The sequence below is a fragment of the Osmerus eperlanus genome, chromosome 13 (assembly GCF_963692335.1).
Source record: "Osmerus eperlanus chromosome 13, fOsmEpe2.1, whole genome shotgun sequence".
Taxonomy (NCBI): Eukaryota; Metazoa; Chordata; class Actinopteri; order Osmeriformes; family Osmeridae; genus Osmerus; species Osmerus eperlanus.
The window spans coordinates 18,186,243-18,207,877 of record NC_085030.1 but is presented as its reverse complement, the minus strand read 5'-3'; the positions used below and the strand labels follow the sequence as shown (position 1 = coordinate 18,207,877).

At 44.9% G+C, this 21,635-nt stretch overlaps 1 protein-coding gene across 4 annotated transcripts; it reads right to left on the bottom strand.

Annotated features, from left to right (window-relative positions):
• Positions 1 to 128: 128 nt before the first annotated feature.
• On the bottom strand, positions 129 to 14,114 carry sh3rf2 (SH3 domain containing ring finger 2). Of its 4 annotated transcripts, none has more exons than XM_062476091.1 (10): positions 13,957 to 14,114; positions 11,808 to 12,158; positions 10,645 to 10,740; positions 9,362 to 9,799; positions 7,002 to 7,129; positions 6,618 to 6,788; positions 6,123 to 6,394; positions 2,523 to 2,776; positions 2,148 to 2,398; positions 129 to 776 (listed from the first exon to the last, which is right to left on the bottom strand). In XM_062476091.1, exons 1-10 carry the CDS (start codon positions 14,110 to 14,112, stop codon positions 596 to 598), a joined length of 2,298 nt encoding a protein of 765 aa, XP_062332075.1. In that variant the 5' UTR covers positions 14,113 to 14,114; the 3' UTR covers positions 129 to 595. The 4 variants fall into 4 exon arrangements, with proteins under 4 accessions (XP_062332075.1, XP_062332076.1, XP_062332077.1 ...); XM_062476092.1 differs by having other exon boundaries at positions 9,416 to 9,799; XM_062476093.1 differs by having other exon boundaries at positions 9,758 to 9,799.
• Between the last annotated feature and the right edge of the window lie 7,521 nt (positions 14,115 to 21,635).

The window sequence follows — 21,635 nt, the reverse complement described above, 5'->3', positions numbered from 1 at the left end:
TTCAGCGCCAATACATATTATCACTATGTGCGTGTATTAAAAAAAGGTAAGGGTAAGGCTTTTTTGCACACTTGAAGTCTAGAAAAGTGAGACACATACATTGTTGATGGAAGCATTGTTTATTACCATATCTTTTTACAAAGGCACTGACTACAGTGTGCAATAATATAGGTCAACACATAAAACACTCTTAAAGTCAGAGGTGAGTTTGTGCAGATGTTTGAACCACAGACAAATACACAAAAATACATTTTAGAACTTTATCTTAACCACAGTATTGAACAGGTTCATTACATTTCTAGGGAAAAATATATTTTGTACAGGTTGGCCATTTGTTGGGTAAATCTCTTGGAAGATGTGCAAACACGCACACACATAGGATTTACATCCACACACACACATCCACACGATATACATCATCCACACACACACACACTTGCTTTGGCAGGCCGGTCATCTCATCTTCAACACATTCAACAGCAAAATGACACATTACACAGCACATTTTAATGAATAATACACATGTACAGCCATAACCTCCTTTAAAGGACAGAAGACCACCAGTCAGCTCCCCCATAACCCTGCAGACCACCAGTCAGCTCAGCCTCTCTAGGAAGTGGAGCACGCTGCTGTGGAAGAGGCCTGTCTGGGCGCTGCTCTCCTGGGTCACCAGAACCCGCCCGTCAGGCCGGTGTGGATGGACCAGCACCAGCTCTCCCTTGGTCAGACTCAACTCGGAGTCTGTCTGGGCCCGGTAGGAGGACGTCAGCCTGTGCCTGGGGAGGAGTCGGGGGTGTTAGTGTATTAGTCTAGACCAGGGGTGGGGGTGTTAGTGTATTAGTCTAGACCAGGGGTGGGGGTGTTAGTGTATTAGTCTAGACCAGGGGTGGGGGTGTTAGTGTATTAGTCTAGACCAGGGGTGGGGGTGTTAGTGTATTAGTCTAGACCAGGGGTGGGGGTGTTAGTGTATTAGTCTAGACCAGGGGTGGGGGTGTTAGTGTATTAGTCTAGACCAGGGGTGGGGGTGTTAGTGTATTAGTCTAGACCAGGGGTGGGGGTGTTAGTGTATTAGTCTAGACCAGGGGTGGCTAACCAGTCCAGCATAAAGCCCCCCAAAAAACGCACCATAGCAAAGAGCCACACATGCACGCCCGCACTACAACAGCGGCTTACAGATCTAATGACAGTCATAATACAAAGCAGTTTTATACGACCGCACAGGGCCTCGCGCCACTGGGGGCCTCGCGCCACTGGGGGTCTCGCGCCACTGGGGGCCTCGCGCCACTGGGGGCCTCGCGCCACTGGGGGCCTCGCGCCAATGGGGGCCTCGCGCCACTGGGGGCCTCGCGCCACTGGGGGCCTCGCGCCACTGGGGGCCTCGCGCCACTGGGGGCCTCGCGCCAATGGGGGCCTCGCGCCACTGGGGGCCTCGTGACACTTTTTTTTTTATACTTTAAATATTTTTTATTCCTGTTCTTGACTCAATGTGCTCTAAAATGAAATTCCTGTTTGTCAAAAAATCTCATATATTTTTTCGTTCATGATTTATGTTACACCGTGCGAGGAGGAAGGAGACGGCCGGGAGAAACAAACGTCACCTACAAGAGAGCAAGACCAATTTTGCAAACATGAGTCTGGTGCTGAGAAAAGGAATAAAACGAAAAAGAAGCAAGAATTTCACAAGTCGATTCGAGGATTGCTGGATACATTTTTCAGCATGTCTTGCAGAAATGGTGTGGCTCCGCGCGCGCGCAGGATAATAGCTGTCGGAATTATGGACAGTCTCCGTGCGGGTTGAAAGTGATTCTTGCGTGTGCATCACGTGTATGTCAATAAGCAGGGCCTCGCCTGTTAAGTTTGCACAGGGTCTCCCAACCCCCCCCCTGTGACAGCTCTGTGTGGTTTGTTTAAGTCTTAAACAATGATGTGATACGTGATACGAAATGCGAAAGGCTCCATATATATATATACAGTATATATTTGTTGTATTCCTTTTATTCCCCAAGCCGCTCAGTAAGAGCCTCACAGGAGTAAGCAAAGAGCCGCATGCAGCTCGTGAGCCGCAGGTTCGCCCCCCCTGGTCTAGACTTATGCTTGATGTTGTTAGCTTTTTGCTTCATGGATGAATCAATGTATACACACTCTACCTGCTGGGACTGGCCTGTGTTGGTGATGCTGCTGACAGTGAGGTTGATGAGGGTGCGTATGAGGAAGGTTTCTGAGAAGAGGTTAGGCTGTCTGTAGAGGCCGTCCTGAGCACCCTGCCATCTTTGAGGAGGATGCCGGGGCCGTCGCGGCCCAGTGTGAGGGAGGAAGCCCACACCTCGCCCTGCCAGCTCTCCTCACCAGCCACAGGCCCCAGCTCATCCTGGGTGACAAACCTCACAGATTTGGTAGCCTGAAAAAACAGATTATAAATATTCCATCTGAACTGACATCCATAAACATCAATCTTGTATGGATCTATGGAGGTAAGGGGTAGGGTAAAGGCTTGGGTAAGGGGTAAGGTGGTGTTTGCATACCTTGTCTGTGTGGTTCCTGCCTGCCTCTGGCCTCACCAGGATGGACTGAGGAACGCTGGAGGCCTTTCTGCCCAACACCTCTCTGTCCTTCACAACGCTGGCAGCAGAGGGCGCTATGGGCTCAGACGTCCTCCCCAGCATCCATGCGGGCTGGGGCAGCAAGCTGTGCTTCTTCCTGGGCAGAGTAGGGGAGTAGCCGTGTGGCTGGAGGCCCCAGCTGGAGGAGGCGTAATGGCTTCCTCTCTGAGCTGAGCCTGAGGACAACAGGGGTCAGGGACTCACACCACCAGAAGCCATTCTCATCATCTGTAGGGTTTTTGTAGTGTCTCTCCTGACTTCCTTCGACCTGACACTGCGCTGCTGAACATACCGGCGACCCACAAGGCAGGCAAACAGCTGACATCTCCTGACACCTAACTGTATCAGTGACTTAACCTTTGTAACCCCACTACACATCTCTGATCACTTCTTTATCCAGTTCTCTGTCTCTCTCCCCCCAACTCCTCCTGTCTCCCCACCCCTCGTAACTTTCCGTCTCAACCTCCGCTCCCTATCCCCCTCCCATTTCTCCTCCATTGTAACATCCTCCCTCTCTCCCATTGACAAGTTCACGTCCCACCCCACTGACACTGCCACCAACACCCTGTTATCCATATTAACTGCATCACTTGACACTCTCTGTCCCCTGTCAACCAGGCCGGCACGATCTTCTCCCTCCTGCCCATGGCTCACGGATGTTATTCATGAAGAACGGTCCACCCTTCTGGCAGCTGAGAGGAGATGACGGTCTGGACCTTGATAATTATCACTCCCTCCTTAAATCATTCTTTGCTCACATAACTGGTGCTAAAACCCACTACTTCCTGAACAAAATTAACTCAAACCCTCACAAACTTTTCTCTACCTTCTCCACCCTTCTTAACCCCCCTCCCCCGCCCCCCCCCCCCTCCTCCCTGACTTTCCTCCTTCTTTGAAAAAAGTCGCTGACATTAGCAGTCAGTTCCCTGAGCCCACCGTTCCTGCCCACTCACCCTCTATGACTGACCCAACTAAATGTCTAAACTCTTTCTCTCCCCTGTCCGAGGCAGAGATCTCAGACCTCATTCTCTCTCATCGCCCCACCTCCTGTCCCCTTGATCCAGTCCCCTCTCTTTCAAACCATCTCTCCCTCCATCATAACTTTTCTTCTCCATGTCCTTAACTCCTCTCTTACTTCCGGCACCTTCCCCTCTGACTTCAAACAGGCCAGAATTACCCCTCTACTCAAAAAAACGTCCCTTAACCCTGCCGTCCTCCATAACTACAGACCAGTATCAATGCTACCCTTCTTCAATAACAATTGAACGCGCTGTATCTAACCAACTGTCAGATGACTTTCTCTCTCAGAACAACCTCCTTGACCCCAACCAATCAGGCTTCAAGACTGGCCACTCCACAGAAACTGCCCTCCTGTCAGTCACCACTGCCCTCCAGTCTGCCAGAGCGGCCTCAAGATCATCCGTCATCATTCTGCTGGACCTTTCTGCAGCATTTGATACGGTTAACCATCAGATCCTGCTCACTAGACTTTCTGAGATGGGCATCTCTGGCACTGGATTTCAGTGGATCTCATCATACCTGTCGGGAAGATCCTAGCAGGTCTCCTGGGGAGACAAAGTGTCAGGCTCCCACCAGCTCTCCACTGGTGTCCCACAGGGCTCTGTCCTTGGACCCCTCCTCTTCTCCCTGTACACCACCTCATTTGGTCCAATCATCACCTCCCATGGCTTCTCCTACCACTGCTACACTGACGACACGCAGCTGTACCTGTCGTTCCCCCCGACTGATCCGGGGAGCTAAGCTAGAATTGAGGCCTGCCTCACAGACATCTACGCCTGGATGACCAAGCACCACCTCCAGCTGAACCTCGCCCAAACAGAACTTCTCATCATCCCAGCCAAACCCTCCATCTCCCACGATCTCTCAATCACCCTGGGATCTGCAACGGTGACCCCTTCATCCTCTGCCAGGAACCTCAGGGTTACCATGGACGACAAGCTCTCCCTCACAGCCCACATTGCTGCAGTCTCCCGGTTGTGTAGATTCACCCTCTACAACATCCAGAAGATCAGGAGATACCTGTCTAAGCATTCCACCCAGCTGCTAGTCCAAGCACTTGTCCTCTCCAAGTTGGAGTACTGCAACTCGCTGCTCGCCGGTCTCCCAGCATGCGCAACCTGCCCTCTTCAGAGAATTCAGAACGCAGCGGCCCGTCTGGTCTTCAATCTACCCAGACGCTCCCATGTTACCCCGTTCCTCATCTCCCTCCACTGGCTTCCCATCACGGCCCGTATCAGATTCAAGACCCTGGTACTGACCTTCTGAGCGGTGAACGGGACTGCACCCGACTACATCAAGTCTCTCCTCCAGCCTTACACATGGTCCCACCCCTCAAGAGCGCCCGATCCCAACCCAAGGTCTTCTCCTGTCTGGCCCCCCAATGGTGGAATCACCTCCCCACACTGCATCAGAGATACTGACTGTCTCTCCACCTTCAAGAAAAGGCTAAAGACACACTTACATTTACATTACATTTAGTCATTTAGCAGACGCTCTTATCCAGAGCGACTTACAGTAAGTACAGGGACATTCCCCCCGAGGCAAGTAGGGTGAAGTGCCTTGCCCAAGGACACAACGTCATTTTTCACAGCCGGGAATCGAACCGGTAACCTTCAGATTACTAGCCCGACTCCCTCACCGCTCAGCCATCTGACTCCCCTTGCACTTGTTCCGGGAGTACAACGGTACTTGATTTGCTGGACCTGATGTTAGTTTCCTCCAGGAAAACAATGACTCTTATTGAGGGACTTGTTTCTCTTGATGGTTAGTTGTAACTGATTTAACTTCTTGTACTCGCTTTGGATTATATTATTGTTACTTGATTTCCTACAGGTACACTCTTGCACTTTTGAGGTTCATGTTGTTTAAGTGTAACTTGTTTAACTACATGCTCTTATGTTTCTTCCCATTGGCACTTATTTTCTTTTCACAATATATGCTTCATATTTTGGCTACCCACAATGTTTTTGGGGCTATCTCGTTGTTTATGATCATTGACCTATGCACTTTTGTAAAGCTCTCTCTTGGAAGTCGCTTTGGATAAAAGTGTCTGCTGAATGAATAAATGTAATGTAAATGTAAATGTTTTAGTAGGATGCCCCTTTTTGATGATGTAAAGATCAACTTACAATTGACGAACATTAATCTATTTAGCAATACATTTAGATACAACACTAATAACATAGGAAATGCATTACGGTTCAGCGGTGCAAGTTATTGTAAGTATTGTATTGTAAGCTATTGCACATCGAAACATGGTATGAGGGAGGTTAGGGTCTATCTGTTTGACTAGAAAAGTAAATTACACCTGTAAACGTCAGGTCTATCAAGACAGCCTGAAGATAAATGTTTACAAAGCACTATATTTGAGCACTATGTACATTAGGTCCCTTCTCTCACCTCTATGTGATGAATGGAAGGTCCCTTCTCTCACCTCTATGTGATGAATGGAAGGTCCCTTCTCTCACCTCTATGTGATGAATGGAAGGTCCCTTCTCTCACCTCTATGTGATGAATGGAAGGCTCGTCTGACTTTGTCCCATCCTTGGGACCCCCCGTTCAGGGACATTCTCCCTGCGCCTGTTGATGACAACACAGGCTGCCCCCCCCCACTGCCAGACGGGGCCTGTCCTTCTGAGAAGGAGGTTCCTTCTGAATCAACTCTGTCAAGGGCGACGACCACCGCTGGGCCTTTGGAACCCGACGTTCTTTTTCCAGGCACTGTTCCGGAGGCCACAGAAGCAACTTTTGATTCTAGAAGCCTGGCTGAAGTTCTATAGCAGGAGAATCAGATACAAAGAGGTTATATTGCGGACCAACATAACATGGTACAGTGTGTAGAGGTAAACTTCTTGAAAGTGAACAGTTCTCTTATTGGTTCCTCCTCCAATAAGGACTGTGATGTGGCTAGCTACATCACAGTCCTAAAATTCCATTCGTCCTTCACAGCCAGCTAATTAAGTTCTCTTAAAGTTATCTGGGGTCCCACCCTCTTACCTGAGCACTGGGGTGACATAGTTGCCTGGCAGAATGCCCACTTTACCCGTCCTAAGTGACAGGCCACGGAGCCAACCCTCCTTGAAACTGCCGTACACGCCCACCATCTCCCCCCTCCTCAGCTCCAGCTCCTCCGGACGCCGGGGCTTGTAGGAGTACAGAGCAGCACACCTGGGGCAACAAGAACACCATCACTAGACAACAATAACACCATCACTAGGCAACAAGAACACCATCATTAGGCAACAAGAACACCATCAATACTGCTGGGACAACAGCCCTTGCCCGCCAGTCATTACTGCTGGGACATCAGCCCTTGCCCGCCAGTCATTACTGTTCCCTCTCTCTCTCTGGGAGCATAGCTACTCGCTAGTCGTTACTCACACGCTGATGGAGAGCTGCTGGGTGGAAGATGGCAGTTTGGTGTCGGCTGAAGAAGAGGAGGAAGAGGTCTGGGGGTTGATCAGAGCCATAGTGATAGTGGGAGGAGTCTCGTTCATCCTCCTCTCACCCTGACACACAGAGCCAGAGAAAAAAGACAAGAGAGATAGAGAAGAGAGACAGAGAATAGAGATAGAGGAGGATAGAGATGTGGAGGAGGAGAAGAGAGAGAGATGAAGAGGACAATGGATGAGGGAAAGACACGAAGAAAGCAGAAAGGAAAAGAAAGTATGAGATATTGAGGATATTCTGTAAACAGACATGCATTCAAGCCAGTATAAATAAACACCTGGTGTAGCCTCGGTAACCATCTCTGCACATTAGATTGTGTGCTGAGATCTACAGCTACAGCTATATCAGTAAATATATTTACTATAACTTAATAAATATGATAAATATATAAGACATAATACAACCAAAGCCTCTTTCTCCCTCCCACTCTGAGACGTAAAAAACAATGATGAACAAATCAGGGATTTATAGTATCTGACTCTAGGCTCCAATGTCTTTACTCTTTTTGGGGACAGACGGTCTCTCTCGTCCCCTAGCACAACAGTGAGTCAACCATGACGTTGCTTCCTCTCTCTCTCTCCCTCACTCTTTCTCTCCCTCTCTCTCTCACTCTCTCTCTCTCCCTCACTCTCTCTTGCTATTTTTCTTCCTCTACCTCCCTCCATATCACTCTTTCCCCCCAATATCTCTCTCTCTTCTTCTCACTTTATTCTGCCCCATCTGCACCTAATAAGATGCTGTTAATTAATGACCATTTCGGTCGCTACACAGGGAATTACAGATTTCTTCTCTATGACTTAAAACAACCACACATAGCTATGGAAGTGGCTTCTTTCCCAGGCTAGTGTCAAGGAATACCACTGTTATTATAATTATCCTAATTTCCATCATTATTATCCAGATGTAAAAACAGCCCTAGTTCCATTTGCATCTTGGTGAGGATTAGCAGCATGTTCCTGTGGAGGTCAGGGGGAGTCAGCCTCGAGGTCCCATTCAGACATAACATTCACATGCAGCTGCTCTTCAGACTCATGGCTAAGATGCCGTTATTACGTGTGGTGAGTGAAAAGAAGCGCTGTGAGACTAAGTTAGCCCGAGGACAAGTTGCCTGCTTGTCAAGATACTGGGTAATGGTACTTCATTGTTCTACCTGCTGTCGATGGCAGATACTTTAGATGCATTACAGTATTTCTCTTTCAAAGCTTTTCCTCTAGAGCAACTGATAACCTATTTGAAGTGAGTGAGGTGTTCTGAGAGATGAGAAAGACAGATCTAGAAACTAAAGGCCTGGCGGTCATCATTGCCAGTTCCTAGTGCCATGCAGTGTTCATACCATATGAAAGACAGTAGAGTAACAGAAAATAGAAGGAGAGAAGGAGATGGATATACGGTTACCAGCCTACTGATGTACAATAATAAATAATTGTTTCTCTGTATTTCATACTTGTGGTCTCTCCTGACTCCCCCTCCTACTCCTTTTTCTCTCCACTCCACTTCTCTCCTCCACTCCTTGTCTCCACTCCTCCAGTCCTCCTCTCCTTCATCTCCTCACCTCCTCCTCCATCTCCAATTCACTCCTCCCTGTCTACACCATTCCTCATCTCCTCCTCTCCTTCTCACCACTCCTCCTCTCGTCTAGTCCCTCTCTACTCCACTCCACTCCTCCATCTCTACACCACTCCTCAACTCCTTCTCCACTCCACTCCTCCCTCTCCTCCATCACGACACCATTCCTCATCTCCTCCTCTCCCTTTCTCCTCCACTCCACTCCTCCTCTCCTCACCACTCCTCATTTCTTCCACTCCTCATGGTTCACTGCAGTCACTAGGCATTTAGAAAGACTGAGGCAGAGCCCACTCTAAACTGAGGCAGGGCCTAGTTTTGCTATTTTCATCCAAAAAAGAGTCTTACCTTCTCGGTAAAGAGAAATAGGAAGGAGATCTGAACCAGAGGAGAGGAGAGGAGGGGTTTGTTATGTAACTAACCCTGCTGCCTAGTGAGTCATCATCATAAGCATGTAAGAAGGATAGAAAGAGACTGAGCTGGAGAAGTAAGCATCCTCTTTCCTCACACTTCTACTTCCACTAGACAGTGTTTCACCTTTCCTATTGTGAGAATTCATGATAATCCTTGTCTATCAACACGCTCCCTACCATTCCTGCAGTGTTATCCTCCTCTGCCTATTATTAGAGGAAGAAGAAAGCATGAAGACTCTCAACAACTGCAGGACGACAAGCTAAAGTAGAATAAGTATCTCCAAAAGAAAGACATACCATAAACACTTGACATACCCTGTTTGTTTCTTCCAGCATACATACACACACACATACACACTGTGACCTCACGTGTGACAGGTGTCTGTGTGTGTGTTGAGAGCAGTGCTTGACACGCCGTAAGAAGGTCCCAGAGTGGTGAACTGTGCTGGTCAAGTTGTGGGGGGGCTCCCGGGGCCGTAGGGGCCTGGGGAGGCTTGGGGGGTGGCCCTGGGGGGGGCGCTTCAGGCTGATGTAGTGGGGGGGTGGTGCCTGGGGGGGCTGGGCAGGAAGGTCATGGATGTTGGGGATCTTGGAAGGACCCTGGGGTGCCCCTACGACTGCTGTCCAGTTGGACACATCAGCAGTGTTCCGGTCAAGCTTGGTCCCATTACCGCTCCCTAGTTGAGGGGGATAATCTGACGAGTCACTCACTTTGTTCCTTCCCTCGAGAAGCTTGGCAGCCGCAGAGTTTTTCTTGAAGAGAATGGAAACTGTTAGTGTCTGACATAAATAAACAAGAGAGATGAAAAGAAAAACTGAAAACTCAGAACACAGACAAAACAGAAATATATCCCACAGTCAGAAACTCTCAGTCAATTCCACATCTTACAAAAAATAACCGATCATAAAATATATCCCTCCTGCCTTCTCCTTTTCTCTACTGACTTCTCCCTGTGTCTCTACTGCCTCACTCCTGCCTTCTCCCTGTGTCTCTACAGCTGTGCCTCTTCTTAATATCGTCCTCACCAACTTCCCTTAGGCCTTACACTGGTTGGTTAGGCAGACAGTCAGGCAGACAGACAGTCAGGCAGACAGGCAGTCAGGCAGACACACAGTGGTGACTAGTGCTGTGCAGGGAGGTGGTAAGACAGACAGGCAGGCAAGCAGACAGGCATAACACTCACTCTGTGATGGATGTGTTGTTATGTCATTCAAGCAGAGAAAGCATTACTTTGACTTCATACGTGGTTGCACGAGAGGAAAGGACAGGAGAAGAGAGGAATGGAGAGAAGAGAAGAGAGAGTTGTTTCATCATTTCAAACTCTAAAACAGTGATGCACTTGTCTGTCTGTGTGTGTGTAGACTGCAATTCCTGAGAAAACCAAGTAATCGGTTGGCTACGCAGACAAGGTGGACCTGAGGACTGACATGTCTCGATGCATCAAAGAGTAGAATCAACCAGCTGCTTCAGAGTTGAGGACTTATCACAGTCCACTCATCAACAAGCACTGGAGAAAGGGCAGATATGAAACCTGACATGTTTGGTAGACAAAGAAAGGTGGACTAAATGGAAAAGGAAAGAAAGAAAGACCACTGACCTCTGTAAATTGAAGAGGAAAAATCCCAACTTTGTCCCCGAGCTTCCCTTCAATCCAGTCGTCATCTATTCTCCTGATGACTGTGAGGAGGTCTCCCTTAGAGAGGAGAGGCAGAGTCAGGGGGAGGGGAGGAGAGAGGGGGGAGGGAAAAGGGTGGTGTGTTAAATAACTGAGCAAGCAAGTGAGACAGTGTGCATGTGTGTGAGAGGAGAGAGAGGGAGGGAATGGGGTTGAGAGAGAGAGAGTGAGATTGAGGGAGAAGGAAAAAGAGGGAGAGAGAGAGGGGTAGAGCAGGCCAAGGCCTCTTTTAGGATAACCAGCCTTTCTTAACCCATCTGACTATCTGCTTTTAAAAAAACAGCCCAGATAAAGTATGCTTTAATGGAGAGTGTGTGTGCTTCAAGGTTCTTATATAACGGTCTCTCTGAAACAGTGCCTGTTAGGAGAGCAGTCTCCACTGGAGCTGTCCAGTGCGTGCCTCTGGCTCTGCTTCTTGCCATCTCTGAGCTTTAAAAAAAAAGAAAAACATGAATAGAAAGCAAGGAAAAGCAATCTAGAAATAGTCTGGTTGAAGAGCTGGCATTCATTTAGAAACCTGCATTTCAACTAGTAATGAGCAAACAGGAGTTCAACATGAGGGTGCTGTGATTTGTCATACAGACATTAACAGTTGTGAACTATGCCTGGTAGCTGAGATGTGGTTACACTGTGTCTGATACAGACTGTTCCTTAAGTCTGACCACCGAAATGCAGTTTGATGCACTTCTGATTTTTGGTTTTCTGCTATACTTTTTACATGCACTAGCTTGCCAGGTGGCGTGTTTCACAGCACACACCACTACTCAGACAGAGAGTGTGGGTGTGTGAGCCATAGGTGTCCTAGCAGCCACTAAGCTCTTGGCAAAAAAACCCTACTTATACTTTAATTACAGCCTGCAACGCCAACACTAACCCTGACCCAACACAGGGATGAATCATGCAGACATGCCTTCCCTTAACGACCAGTGACCTAACCAAGTTCTTAAGTATACAAGTTCCCTGTATAACTGAAAAAAACGTGCACACCCTTTCCTCTCTCTTTCTCTCTCCTGTCTCTGTCACTCTCCCTACTTCTCTGTCTCCCTGCCTTCTGTCTCCCTGCCTCACTCAGGTTCCAGACCAACCTTGAGGAAGGTGAGGCAGTCCTTGCAGTCCTCCAGACCCAGCTGCTTGGGGTCAAAGTTGTACCGGGCCTTGCAGAGGGCCATCTGGGGCTGTGGCTGGAGTTCTAGTTGTTGTTGATGATGATATTGTTGTTGGTGGTGATGTTGTCGTTGAGGCTGGTGCTGATACTGCTGCTTGAGGACCTGTAGACTGCTCACAGTGTTGGAAGGAGCCAGCTCAGAGCTGCTTAGATTTATCATGATTATGTCACCATAGTGCATGTCTTCCTCCACCTTCTGTCCCAGAATGATGATGTCACCAGGAGCCCCCTCAGGCTCCCCTGAGAGGCTGAGGGCCTCTCTGGATACACCCTACACACACAGATCAAACACACACAGATCAAACACACACAGATCAAACACACACAGATCAAACACACACAGATCAAGCACACACAGATCAAACACACACAGATCAAACACACACAGATCAAACACACACAGATCAAGCACACACAGATCAAACACACACAGATCAAACACACACAGATCAAACACACACAGATCAAGCACACACAGATCAAACACACACAGATCAAACACACACAGATCAAGCACACACAGATCAAACACACACAGATCAAACACACACAGATCAAGCACACACAGATCAAACACACACAGATCAAGCACACACAGATCAAACACACACAGATCAAGCACACACAGATCAAACACACACAGATCAAACACACACAGATCAAACACACACAGATCAAACACACACAGATCAAACACACACAGATCAAACACACACAGATCAAACACACACAGATCAAGCACACACAGATCAAACACACACAGATCAAACACACACAGATCAAACACACACAGATCAAGCACACACAGATCAAACACACACAGATCAAACACACACAGATCAAACACACACAGATCAAACACACACAGATCAAGCACTCAAACACCTTGCAGACATACAAGACTGGACAGTGTTTATGTGTTTTGCCTGCTCCATTTGTGCCATTTTATTGGGCGAAGAGTTTGACAGAGAAGTCTATGTTTAGTCAATTTTTGGGCATATTACTGAAGCAATACAATGCAGAACAATGATGCTTGTGTTTCATGAGGTGACCCATATCCAGGTGTATTAGAAGGATGTTCCTTTTCTAGTAAACCTGCCAATACAAACGCTTCTCCCTGCAGGGCAACATGAGGCTCTCAGTCTGACCAAGTTCAGCACGGCCCTAATGGCACCAGCCACTCTGGAGAAAATAGTTTTATAGTTTTAAGAACTATATTTTTTAGGGAAAATTGGACATTTGTTAATAAAAAAGGAAAATGTTAAACGTATAACTTAAAGATCCTGTAAAGCAAATTCCATGATTTGCTTCTCAGTACATTATATACGTGTGAAATGAGTTCCTGAAAGCATGTGCAAAGCTCAAAAACTTTGTCGCACTGAACTGTGGAGTTAGACCGTTGAACAGTTTCTCTTCCATTTCGTTTTCAGCTCAGGTTTTGTATAGGCGGAGCCAAAACCCGACCGATCTACGTCACAGTGACCTATCTATGTCAGATACAGACGGTTGCATTCTGTCACTCAGCTGGTACGATGCAAAGACAAAGTAATTAACACATAACACACTCAGAGACTGCAGGTAGGTCTGTTCTGATATCTGAAATTGTTTTAGCTAGTGTTGCTGTTGTTGCTAAATTCAATAAATTCGAGGAGGCGGAGCTTCAGCTCCTTCAGGCGACACGCCTGAACCCTAGAAGCACTAACCCAGTCTCAAGCAGAAGAAGACTGCTGATTTTCTCACAATTTCAAAGCCTAATTTAACATACTTGACAGTGGTTTTTTTTCATTCGAATTTGAATGGGTAGTTAACAACACATTCTTCTGTGGTGTGATGAACTTAAAACTCGTTTTCAATTCCACTTTACAGGATTTTTAAACGGGCAATGTATCTCGGGAGGTACTGGGTTTAAATTTAAAAATAAAGTAAACTTTTTGAAAATAACTATGAAATTGATTCATTTTTGCCTAGATACATTAGAAAATAGCAATACATTCATTTTCCAAAATGTTTATATGAGTTTGCCCATCTCTAAACTGTGATCACCACATCAGTCTCTAAGCTGTGCTTACCTTGCCTCCTTGCCTCTCTCTGTGCTGAGTGGGCCTGCTTTCCTGCCCCAGAGAGGGCTCCATGTACTGGGCAGCCTCTCTGGTCCTGCCATTCTGCCCCCGGAGGGCCAACTCCTCCATCTTTGAAGAGGGCTGTCTGCTCTGATGGAGCTTCATGCATCAGGCAACAGTGGTCATACTGGGAAAGAAGTGACAAAATGACATTAGGGACGAGGCGCAGGCATACGGAGGTACGTTTTCTGCCGAGTTGATAGTTGCATTGGCGGAAATCCTGGGGGGGATGCAGGGGACACGACCCCACAATCCTAGGAAAAATACGATTTGTCCTCCCCAATATACAACGTAGGTAATGTATTACAGCACTACTTTTGGTGTCCCCCCTCAAAATTGCCCTTGAGAAAATGTCATGCAAGTGTCACCCCCACACCCGGTCTCCCGGATACCTGACAACGTACCCCAACTTTCACAGGTACGGTAATCTCACGACAAACTTTGGATAAAACTTGAGAGCCTTGTAAATGTATCAACAGTGCAGTGTTAAATCCAGAGATGGCCAAAGTACACACATCCTTCACTCAAGTAGAAGTACAGATACTCATGTTTACAAAGACTCGGGTAAAAGTTGAAGTACTGACTACACTTTTCCCTCTATTCTCAGTCATGTAGACATCGCTAACTCCCTCTGTCTCATCCAAAACGTTTTTTCACACACAACACAATATTTTTACCTTAACACAGAGAAAGGAGAAGAGGAGAGCAGAGAGGAGAACAGAGAAGCCTAAAACAAAGTAGTTTAAAGCAGTGCACAAAAGAGTAGAGTAGAGTCCTCATCAATGAAACAAAAGTTTTGGGAAAAGTTTTTGAAAAAAACTTTTTAAAGGTAAAAAATTATAATCTTTTCAACCTTTTGAAACACACACAGTGAAAAGAGAGGAGTGGAGAACAGAGAAGCCTAAAACAGAGTGGAGTAAAGCAGAGCAGAGCACAATATAGTACAGTTAGTGTATAGTAGTTCTCATCAAGTAGTCATCAATGATGCATAAATTCTTTCAACCTTGCCAAACAAAAAAACACAAAAAAATGTCACACAAAAAGTTGTAATTGTTTTTAAATATATTTTTTCAATCTTTCAAAACGTTTTTTTCACAACGTTTTTTTCCAAAATATTTTTTTAACCTTTCGAAACTGTATTTCTTTTTAACAGAGTACAATAGAGTGCAGTAGAGTCCTCATCAATGTTTATTTATTTATTTTGGAAAATCTTTTTCTTGTTGCCTTCTGCTTGCTCCATGGTATCTTACGTTTGTTGTGCGTTATAGCCAGAACATGAAAAAACACCAAATACAGATTAAAACCAAAGTAACGAGCCTGGCTTGAAAATGCAATAAGTATTAACTACAGACATTTGTGTAAAACGTAAAAGTAAAATGTTGTCAGAAAAATTTATTGTGAAGTAAAGTGCTGATACCAGAAATATCTACTTAAGTAGAGTAACAAAGTATTTGTATCCTACTTTGTTACTTCCAAAGTCTGGTAGCATATCAATATTACATAGCACTGCGCAGGTCTTTCATAAAATATATTGCTATTACAGCGACTGACGATCGGAAATGACACCGAAAAGTGTGCTGGTGTCATGTCACCTGTCTGCATTTGCTGCTATCAGGAAGTGTCGGGTTCTCCTATTATGTCAATACACCTGTAGCGTCGGCTCAGGCTACTTATCCAACACTGACAGTATCGAAGACAGGCTTTTATTACTCTTTTTGATTTGTTCATGAATAAAGTGTAGGCATCAATAAACAAGTTGATTTTGCCTCAATTGGTTGCACAATACGAGGCACGCGCTTTCAAGCAGCTGACGCAGTTGAATCCCAGCAGGTTTAGATACATCAACACAAACAGCGAACTCCGTATCGAGTATATTATGTTCGTAAGTTACAGGGACACCGATTTACTATGACCAACTGAAACAGGAGCCTACGTACCTAAAGCCTATATTTGGAAGAGACCGTCTTCAGTGGCTCTGTCCAAAATAAAAGGTTGCCAGTTTAGAACTCGTGCACTTGTTACCTGTATTGGTGGCGGCGTTCTGATGACATCACGACTTGTACAGTTTGCAGAACTGGAAATATGAGTGAAGAACACATTCCTTGTAAGTGAAAATGTAGTGCCTTCATTCCTTTCAAATGTGTACTTTTTGAACATGCAAGGATGAGAATATAGGCATTTAACAGCCATGACTGCATTGTTACTGAGGTGAAAATCACGAATATGCACATAATTCATGAATTAGTATGTTCAAACGCGCACCGCAAGCTGTCTTTCTCTGACACAAGCACTTCCTTTACATTTTCATTTATTCATTTAGCAGACGCTTTTATCCAAAGCGACTTCCAAGAGAGAGTTTTACAAAAAGTGCATAGGTCACTGATCATAAACAGATAGCCCAAAAAAACATTGCGGGAAGCCAAAACATGAGCATACATTGTGATAAGCAACCAAGTGCCAATGGGAGGAAACATCAGAGCAAGTAGTTAAACAAGTTACAAATTAAACAACATGCATTCATCTTGCATGACTTTGTGCTTTCAAAATATTTCACACCGCTACAGTTCACATTCCCAAGACTAATCATTTTACATCTTAATTATTATTTAAGTAGCAATTTGGGGTTTATTACAGGTTTTCATTAAATTATAGAAATTACATCTACTGTGAAATAGTAACAAATAGATTCAAATCAAATTTTACAGAACCTCTTGCAGTGATTAGGAGTGTTGGGTGTGTTTAGGTTGAACAAGGACTACTACACTGTCTGTATTGGAACACAATCAATGTATTAGATGAAACTTGGTATTAAGGTGGCTAAATAAAGGTTAAAAGCTGTAAACAGCAGAGCGTCAGGGGAAGCTGCTGTCTCCTGACGTCATGCGCGTGTCATCGTCTCCCTCTGCTGGCGGCTTCTCTCAGCTCACCGCTCACACGCACGCACACACACACACACACACACTCACACACACACTCCCCCCCACACACACACACTACTCTCACCACTCACACACACACACACACTACTCTCACTGCTCACACACACACACACTCTATATGTACGATGAGGAATGTTTAGGGTTAATATGTACTAGGTCATGGATTGGTTTTGGTATGGAGGAATGTTTTAAACATAAATCATGATGAAAATATTACAACATTTTAAAATTAGCATTAATCTCTTAATTGTAAAGACTTATATATTTCATTATTTTCATAAAATTTCTATTAATTGAAGCCATTTAATTTGTACACTTTATTCGAAGACTCTAATTTTCTTTCTTATATCCCATAGATAAATCATGTAGGTGTATTGGCTAGGTACTCAAAGTTCAGGACATCCATTTAAATATTTTAAAGTAACATGAATGTTTTAAATGCTGTGTAGTCATCAGAACTTGGAGAATTCTTAAAATATATGGCTTATAACAAAAAGGAGAGTGTGAGAAAAAGACAGAGAGGCGAGTGAGAAAGAAAGAGAAATAAGGATCCCAACTATTGTTTCACCTAATTAAATGTATGTATGAACTGGACTGCATTCCTCTCATGTATTTGCATGTATACTGGCCAGAGTAGGGGAGTAGGTAAAGTTAATCTTTATTATTACAATTTGTAGCACAGCCAGAAGTAAATAAGGTCATAATCAACAATCAACACAAACAATTCAGACAAAAAAAAAGAATGCCTTACAATGTGATGCAAAAAGACAATAGCATAAGAGAAGCCCAGGGTCAGGAATAGGGTTAGTGTGTGCATGTTTATGTGTGTGTGCGTGTTTATGTGTGTGTGTGTGAGGTCCTAACATGGTAGATTATTCATGTTGTGTGATGGTGTGTGTGTGTGTGTGCATGTACATGGTAGATTATTCATGGAGTGTGTATGATGGTGTGTGTGTACATATAACGCAGTTAGAACCGTGAAACTCGCTCCTCAGGTATGTAACAGGCCACCCGCGTCAACGAAGAGCTAGCTTTTCTTTGGCGTAGCTGGTAGTGGTCGCGCTTGGCAAGTCGGAGGTTGTGCGTTCGAGCCCAGTGAGTGGCGAACAAGCCTTGTCGTGACGGAGCGTGGCTACAGCTGTTACATACCCACGAGATACATGGTATATTATTCATGGTGTGTGTGTGATGGTATGTGTGTGTGTGTGTGTGGGTGTGTGTGTGTGGGTGTCTGAGGAGCTGTCCCCAAGGCAGGGCTGGGAGGCCCATCTCAGAATATCCACACTGTCACACACTCCACGAGGACCCTGTCTGGATGTCCCATTTTATTGAGGATGCTGTCTTGCTGCTAACTTAGTGAATGTGTTACATACCCGAGCTTGCCGGGGTATGTAACACTGTTTCTCTGTTTGTCTTGTCTTGTATTTTGTCAGGTGTTGGTTAACTGTGCACACCTGCTGCTCATCCTCTCATCAACCCAGGCTTTCCATTCACTCCTCGCCAGTTCAATGCTTCTACGATACTTTTTAGTGTTTGCGCCTGTACTGCAGTACATAATCTCAGTGTCTCTTACAAACTGCTATGATAAATAAGTATGGTAAACAGCAAATGTTGACTCCTCGACAGGTCTGCAAACGCCTTTGTAAACCGAGATTTGTTAAAACGTTTGTTAACCGAGACCGTAGGTTGAGGTTTACAAACAAATCGTTTTGCGACAAAGCGTTTGCTGACCTGTCGAGGAGTAAACATTTGGTTTCTTATATACTACAACAATACGTGGGAAGATCACAAATCAAACAGGTCGAATCTGGAGCAGACGCCATATTGTCAGAGCAATCAGCTGCACTTGCACTGGTGACGTCACTACACCTCCAAGGCAACATCAATTAGTCTTCTGTCTGCTTCAGATACTTTTTTTAAACGCGAAGCGATTGCGGGGCGTTTGTGGACCTGTGCAGAAACCATATTTGGTTGTTTTTTTTTTTTTTTAGGCAACTTAGGCTACTTTGTTGCTGAGCAGATGCTACGTTGTTGTCAATGGCTACATCTCCAAGGCAACCGCTTGTTGCTAGGTCCATAAAACCGTTTATTTACCTCTGCGAACATTCGGGAGGTATATAAACAGTATTATTAACTTTTGAGAACGTCTTCTGGGCCAATAGGAACAGCGTATTGGTCCAATTAATACACTAGTATATAAGAAACCTATTTATCTCCTTAGGGGCAACACTATTGTTACATACGTGTGTGTGAGTGTGTGAGAGAGTAAGGAGTTAGACAGGGACAGAGTAAAGAATAAGAGGGAGAGTGAAAGAGAAAGAGAGAGTAACAAAGAGAGATGGTAACGTGGCTCATCAGTTACGTTACAACAAAGGAAAAGTTGGGAGAATAAAAGGCTGTTAGCACTGACAAGAGCATTCTTACATGTTTAACCCTTGTGTTATCTTCGGGTCATTCCGACCCATCAGTCATTGTGACCCACCGTCGTATTGCGACAAATTTACCTCATACAAAAACAAAGTGAAGCATTTTCTTTTAACTGATGGGCTGTCTCAGACCCTCCACATTGCAAAGGTTAAAAGAAAATTATTTGTATTTGTTTTTGTATTGGGTAAAATTAGGTAAACACAACGATGGTTCGTTATGAACCTTTGGGTCATGTGACCCGAAGGCAGCACAAGGGTTAATGATCTGCAATATAAATTGTACCATTATTGGGTGTGCTCAAGCCTTCGGCGAGAGCACAACCTTTGTTCTCTCACATATATATTTATTTATTATTATTTATTTTCGCCCCCCTAAAACTCAGTCAATATTTGGCCTACATACACAACAGCGGTGTCAAAAGGTTCGTCTTGGTAGCGATTGCGTTGCTTCTATTGGAATTTACGTTCCGTTGCATGGTTTGGGCTTAAGTTAAGTTTTTGTGGCGAAAAGTGAAGCTAACGGTGGCTAATTTGCTAGCCACAGTCACTGACGTTACTAACGTCACTAACGTCACGAAAACACGCGTGACTACCTGTAGCAGAACATTCGTTTCGCATCTGTTAACTTGGGGGATAGCTAGGCTAACTATAGCTTTACTGCAAGGCAGCTGCAGGAACGCCACAAGCAAAGAGGCCAGGGTGATAACTATTTACTCATTTTACTTTGTGATATGACACACAATTGTGATGTGTAATGTACAATATTAGCTGATATTATTAAGGAAGTAAGCCCACATCTACTTTCGGAAACGGTAGTCTACTATTTCACTGAAATATTAGCATCATGACATTAGCCTCAGTTGCCCGGGCAACACATACTACAGTGGTCTATGATGTATCTGTTTTCAATCGTTAAAATAAACATTCCTCACATATACATTTTCGTTGTAGGATTTATTATGACATTAGATTACAAGTAAACGATTTGTGGGTGAAATTATCATTACTTGTGGTTTCAATCCAGTGTATCACTGCAACGCTGTAGCCTACGCGAGACACACGACAAAAACATCTAACATACACAGCTGTTTAGGAAGTCAAACGACGACAGAACATGTTCGGCACTCCCCTTACTTAAATCAAAAGTCTATCTAACTACTAACCTGAACTTCATTGCCACAGCCTAAACTTTGTCAATCTGTTCATGAAAATAATTAATTTCAGCCTAAACCGTACAACGGCACGTTTAATCGAATTCAACCAACGCAATCGCTACCGAGACAAACACAGCAGTAGTCTAGTACTGTACCGTAGTAGTAGAATTTACCGGGGCAGCTTCTCCACACAGGGCTATATCGCATTTTGCGTTGTTACCTTACAATGATCGCTACCAGTGAGCTTTTTATGAATGAGCGATTTTCTACTAAATAAATGTCAAGCTTATTTACGTTTTGGGGGGCATATTTTCAGTTAGCAGATGGTACTGTTTGAATCGCGATTCCATCTTCTACTGCCGGGTAACGTCGTAGAATAATCTTCAAAGGGGGTTCTTTATTAATGAATGAATGCAATGAGTAGGCTAAAGGCATGAAAATATCACGAGAAGGGAAAAACTTAAAAGGACGTTTAAGTCATAGAGATTAGGTCAATTTGTACACCGGTCTGCCAAATTTATTCGTTTTGATTCAACGATGAGGCTGCCTCTTGCAGGGGAAATGAGAAGACATCCATTTCATTCTACACTTCACTCGTATTTTCAGTTGTAAATGAGCAGCAAAAAAAAATGCTTTTAAATCTATGTAATCTTTATAAATAATAAGTATGCATTTTTATATAAAATACAGAAATATCAGTTGTAAAAATTTCATTAAAAAACGGACCCCTGTCCAACCGACGCAAGCAAGCACACCCTACAATTTCCCCAGAAATTGTACCCTCTCTAGTTGGGTTTATGATAATGTTTTCAGGGCCCATGTCTAGTATAACTGAGCTACTGTAGACACACACACTGACATGCACACATGCGCACACACAAACACACATCTGGGGGCTATATGCTATTTAGAGGCAGGCTGTTTGTCATGCTGGAGGCTGTGGACATGACCTAACAACCCACTGGGTCTCTGCAAATGTGTGTGTTGATGGATCTCAGCCTGCTTGCACACACGCAAAGACACTCTTCACATGATCCATTTTACTGGGTGTTCATGAGCACTCATCTTGGTTTGAATCCATGACCAGCCTCAGTGATAAAGCCCCTGCA

Coding starts and splice junctions, on each gene's coding strand:
- sh3rf2 (XM_062476091.1), bottom strand. CDS start 14,112: ATGAAGCTCCATCAGAGCAGACAGCCCTCTTCAAAGATGGAGGAGTTG. Junction 7,130..9,361: donor TGCTGGAAGAAACAAACAGG/GTATGTCAAGTG, acceptor TCTGTGTGTCAG/GGTGAGAGGAGGATGAACGA. Junction 2,777..6,122: donor CTTCCATTCATCACATAGAG/GTGAGAGAAGGG, acceptor TGTTGTCCTCAG/GCTCAGCTCAGAGAGGAAGC.